The sequence below is a fragment of the Triticum dicoccoides genome, chromosome 6B (assembly GCF_002162155.2).
Source record: "Triticum dicoccoides isolate Atlit2015 ecotype Zavitan chromosome 6B, WEW_v2.0, whole genome shotgun sequence".
Taxonomy (NCBI): Eukaryota; Viridiplantae; Streptophyta; class Magnoliopsida; order Poales; family Poaceae; genus Triticum; species Triticum dicoccoides.
In genome coordinates, this window is record NC_041391.1 from 29,809,752 (window position 1) to 29,815,625 (window position 5,874).

The 5,874-nt window shown below is 50.1% G+C and overlaps 1 protein-coding gene across 1 annotated transcript; it reads right to left on the bottom strand.

Moving 5' to 3' along the window:
- Positions 1-4,436: 4,436 nt before the first annotated feature.
- LOC119326739 lies at positions 4,437-5,874 on the bottom strand. Its single transcript, XM_037600358.1, has one exon. It carries the CDS (start codon positions 5,787-5,789, stop codon positions 4,641-4,643), a length of 1,149 nt encoding a protein of 382 aa, XP_037456255.1. The 5' UTR covers positions 5,790-5,874; the 3' UTR covers positions 4,437-4,640.

Here is a 5,874-nt window from a genome sequence, read left to right on the forward strand (position 1 = left end):
TTGCGCGCCTTCTCGCTATCCGCCGCGTTCCCACATGACAGCCGTCCAACTACCCGTTGCCCATGCGGTTAGCTTAATTTATGACGACGAGCCCACGCGTCAGCGACGGCGCTCGTCCTTTTTTAAGCCGACCGTGGGGCGGGGCCGTCCTCATCCAAACTCGCCGTCCACATCTGCCCACCTTTGCTCCCTCGTTGCCGGCAAACCCTAGCCACCACAACCACAGCGAGATGGGCCTCTTCTCCGGCGCCAGCGGCAGCAAAGCCAAGGGCAAATCACCCGCCATCCCTTTCCCCTTCGAGTTCCTCCTACCTCCGCCGGCGCCGGCGCCGGCAGAGGAAGCGCGTCAACGTGCCAATACACCAGGCGGAGTGGCACTGGCAGAACCGCCAACCTCTGCCGTATCCGGACGTGACGCTGCCGCACGACTGGCATCTGGATCCAGATTGGATCCCAGTGCCGGCGGCGCGCGGTCGGCTCGTGCTCACGCGGAGGAGGTGCGGCGCCGGCGGACGCTGCTGACGCCGGAGCAGCGCGCCGACCCGGCCTACACAACCAACTCGCCCAACTCGGCGAGGTGGTTCGCCTTCGAGCACGAGGAGGCGAGGCGACGGGGCGTGCGCGAGGTCGACCGGAGGTTGCCGCCAACGCCGCTCGTCGTCCGTGAGGAGGACCAGGCGGCGGAGGACGCCTACCAGGCGGCCCTTGCGGCCGTCTACCGAAAGAGCGAGGAGGACGAGCGGCGCAGAGCGGAGGCGGCGGAGGCGGAAGAGGAGGCCCGGTACAAGGCGGTAATGGCGCAGGCCCTTGCCCTCTCCGTGGCGGGCGACAGCGTAGTGCCGCCGGTGGCCCCGCCGTCCCCCATCAAGCCGGAGCCGCAGCCGGAGCCCGAGCCCGAGCCCATCGCGCGCTTCTCCTGGAATGGAGTGGTGCGCGAGTGGGTGTCCGTGCCACCAGTTTGGTTGGGGGCGACGCCAGCACAGGAGAAGGCGTACCTCGAGATGTGGCGCCAGCTCCGGCTGGCAGAGGAGCGCCTTGATGGCGAGTACGAGGACATGCTCGAGCGCGACCTCGAGGAGGAGCAGCGCGAGGCCGAGGAGGAGGCGCGCCAGGCCGCGGCTGCACAGGCGGCCGCACACCCCCTCGCCCCGGCACTGCCTGCGCCGGCACATCCCGACATGACGGCGCTCTGGAACACGGCGTTCGCCTGGGCCGGGCCGGCACCGACGCTCATCGACCTCACGGACCCCGAGGACGACGCCGCCGCCGACTAGGGCAGCGCGCCGCCTCGTAGTTTATTAGGCTGTTTTTTTAATGCAAATATGGACGCGTGAACTCTCGCCGGCCTTCGTGGCCGGCTTTAATGTTTAATTAATGTTGTTTCTTTTTTTTAATATGCATGCGTTCATTTTTTTTGGCGCCGTCAAAATGGGTCTCAGGCCAGCGTCGGCGCACGCGCCGACCCAAATGCGAAAGCGGGCATCCGTGTCCGTCTGGCCGACCCAAACGGACAAATAACGGACGAAATCGCCGTCCGTTTGGGTCGGCCCCGTTGGAGTTGCTCTAATCCAAAATCAATCAAGCTGCTTCAGGTGCTCTACATTTGAGATCAATGCACGCCTACCTTGAAATCCTAACCTATATGAATCAAAGTTTGGCATGAAAGCATTTTTTTCCCAGTTTTTCATGATCTTCCACAGAAGTCAGAAACGCAAATATATCCATGGACTTCCATTTTGATGGATCTTCTCTAAGAAACGGCAACATCAACATATCAATATGTTTCATAGGAGTTAGCGTGACAAAACTAGCATGTAATGCGTATACTGAAGACAACCAACATCCATTTAGCCAAAGACAATAAAAATTCAGTACAGTGTGCCCACCATTTTGGATTTAGGCACAACAAAATTGTCAACGACAGCCATTGTCCTCAAATTTAGGACAGTGCATCATTGCATTTTAGCAGGCAGTATTCATTACCTTAACCTTTGCATCCCATCAGCAAGCTTTTTTTGGTGGTGCACTAAAACCAAACAAGTACCAGTATCCTCCTACTACATAAATTTCAAGGTATGCGGGTCCTGAAAAACTGAGATATTTTTCCTCCTGGTGGTTGCAGTGATCTTCTCCCCTCGTTTCAACCTCTCTCTCCTTTGATTTGATCGCTTAGGTCCCTGCTTTTGCCAAGACTGACAACTGCTCATTAAAATTCGCTTGCATTTTTATTTTCATGTAGCGTATTATGGTCAGAATCTGTAGTCAACTAGTCATAGTCTTTGCAAAAAACATTAAGTAAAGCAGAACTTTACTTGTAGCCATAGGAACTAAATATACGATATTAGCTGCAATAGTATATATAACTAAAGCAGAACCGTAACTATAAGGAACATGCTGATAACACCAAATCATAGGCATCCTGCTTTATGACCAGTGTAGAGAAAGAACTGAATTTATATGTCAGATACTGAATGTGGATACTCTGTTCTAGCTTGAAAAAAGATCTTATACTGTGGACGGAGGGAGTAGAAGTTCTATAACAATAAACTGTTGTGGCACAACACGATGCAGGTTTCTGAAAGGGCTCACCTCATAGAAAAGTAAACCCGAAAATAATGTGCAACCAAAACACAAAAGATGAAAACTCATGGGCATCTGAGCAGTAAGCCCAACTAAGCTGCACCCCATGTTTTCTCCATTTCGGTGGTAAGACAGGAGAGCGCCATTCCTTTAGGTTCAGTCAGACTACTTACTGTACCAAGAACTGAATGTCGCTACTATTTACTGGACAGTGGTGTCTTACAGCAAAATAAAATGCTACGTTTTAAGTCATATATTTGGACTGTTATAAATAACCCCAATAGGCATCAACAGCTGTAGTCAACTTGTAAAAGGAAAACAAACATGCAGACCTAAGTATATAAATTCAATCTTTTGTTTCTATGAACAATGCTTGCAAACATGAGAAAGCACAACTCACTTCCTCAATCACATGTACATTTTTTACCTGACGCATCAATGGAAACATCCACTTCTTTCAGTCGAGAATGAATGTTTAATAGTCAGAACTGAATAACCGCAAACCACATGCAGTCATCCATCGTTTCAAATTAAGAAAAATATACTCATGCTTAATACTGTAATTCAGCATCACCATATAGTATGCTCCAGGGCAGCAGAAAAAATAACATCGACTGATTAGGTTTGTTATCTTCATACTAGAGAGATGGTTCGCTGGAACGTCTGAGTAAAACATAAGTCTAACCCCAGTGAAGAAAATAACCTATCTTAACCATTATTTTTGCTTAAGTATAACTCTTTTAAGAAAGGTTTATGAATCTGAACAGCAGGGTGATTTTTTCGCTCGTGGTAATGGGCTTTGTTGTATCTATCATATCTGAACCTAACATCCAATGCGTTCATCTTCATATAACTATAAACCAGATGTCAACACAAGCCTTCACATCGCCTAAGTGTTACATTCTCCTCCATTTTGATCATGAAGTTCAGGAAAAGAAAGTTAACATACCTCAGTTCAAGTCAGAGCATGAAAAATTAAACAGCAGAAGCCCAGATCTGTTGATGCTCTGCAGACGTAATATAACAGAGGTGCATTGCATCCGATGGCCAAGAAAGCAAGTTGGAGTCACCGGGCAGGGACTAGACTCTGGTATTTTTTAACCCAGGCACAACACTCTTCGGAGCCAAAGGCTTGAACACAGGTGGCAGGCTGGGTGTGCAGCGGGCCACACGCCACTAGCCAACTGGTCGAATCCCAGTTCGCAGATAGGCGCTTCATCACCTTGGAATAACCGTATAACTTTTACTAAGTCATATTCTGGTTTCGCTGAATATATACTATTTCTCATCTTGTTGATCATCAGCTGCAGTTGCCATTTGCAGCTTTCACACAATACAACTAGTTGCTGCAATTTTCTCTTTTTTGTCAGATCTAAATAGCTGTCATCTTTCGTGTCTCTGAACAGGGAAAATGTTTGTATATAATGGCACGGTGACAGTAGCAGGGATGGTTACCCCTGTTGGTCATTAAACACAACCAGGAAACATAATCACATCACAAAACACAACTTGCCACTCTTTATGTTAGAATGGACAACCGGCAGAAGGTCTCAGTGTCTCGAAGTCTAACCTAAATATTAATGAAAGTTGGTACTAATCAATATACAGTGGAAGCTAAAAGATAAGGAAATGAATATGCACATGCATGACAAATAAATTTTGGCATGGAAGCAAATGATACTTATACATTTTGGTGGAAAACGAGACCACATTACTCTTTTGGTTTCTGGTTTTGTGAATGCTTGGTTCATCATAAAATTGGACCACCGCACATATCCAGTTTCCAAGATCTTTCATGGAAGTCAGAAAGACAAAATATCCATGAACTTTCATTTACAGAGATCTTCTCTAAGGAATGACAACATGAACAAATAGGGGTTCAGGAATCAAGTTATCAGTTTCATATAAGGAGTTAGCATTTAGCAACAAGCACACCACAGAAAACAACCAACATCATCTTAGGAAAAGAACACTGAAACAGGAAGTACTAAGAGCTTACACGCAGGGTGATCACTTTGTTGCACAATACACTGTAACCAACTTCCATAGCCCTTTTCTGTTCATATGAATCTGAAATTATTTGGCATCTCCCCTTTGCAAGCTGTTGCATAGTCTTCAGCGAGGTGTGGTGCGGCTTCCCTGTGAGGGCATATGAGCTTCTCCACAAATACCTTCTCAGTCATCTTGACCGCAGAATATAAGCTCAAGTCACGATCTAGCAGTCCATTTTGCTTGAGAAACTTGATAACATAGTACCGGGGTCTGAGTCGGCCCTCCATGCTATAAGAAATTATTTCCGGTCGATGAGCAATGTACACGGGTTCCACCCCCACCTTATAGAACAGGAACTCGGACCTGCGCTTCAGAGATTCCTTTGACTTCTCCAGCAGAATCGGATACTTGCGCACAGCAATGCTCACTTCGGCATCAGACCACCTGAACGTACTCTTCAAGTAGTTCACTTTGGCGGCAATCTTCTCCTCGTTGAGAAACGCGACAGCCCGTAGCGCTTGCCTGAACATTCCAGTGCCACGAGGAACACCCAATCTTTCAGCACATGCCACCATTGCCCGGACGCGCTCCGGGTTGGTGGCGAGCATCCTCGGTACAGGGATACACAGCTTGGCAATATGACAATCATCTAGCCCGCACTCCTTAAGAAACACAACATTGGGCTTGACAACCTTGTCGAGGTCCGACGACAGAAGGCGGGGTGAGTGCTTGAGCAGCCGGAGGAAGTTGTGGAAGGAGCCCAAGAGGGGCAGGTAGTAGTGCAGCTTGGGGACTATGGATCTACAGCGGAAGTAGGCGTGGGCGAGCGAGACGAGGCGGGCGATGTCGGAACGCGACAGGCCGAGGCCGGTGAGCCCATCGACCACCGGAGCCAGGGTTTTGTCCACTTTGGCGCATAGGAGCTGCGGGTCCTTGGCGACGGCGGCGGAGACGTCGGGGCCGGAGAGACCGAGGCCGGCGAGGAAGGCGAGGACGGCGTCGGGGTTGGCGGGGGATTTGAGGTGGGAGAGCTTGGTGGAGGCCTTGAGGGCTTGTGGCCTGGCGAGGCCGCAGGTGTCGACGAGGTACTCCTCCACGGCGAAGCTGCTAGGGTTCGGGGAAACGGGGGCGGAGAGCAGGCGGCTGAGTGGGAAGAATGCAGCTTTGGAGGGAGAGGAGAGGATATGGGAAAGGATGGACTCTCGGAGCCGGAGCATGGCGCAGGCGGCGGTGGCGGCGGCGCCGGCGGCGACAGAGATTCTTTTTTGGGTGTGTGGATTGGAACTGCGTACTCGTCACTGT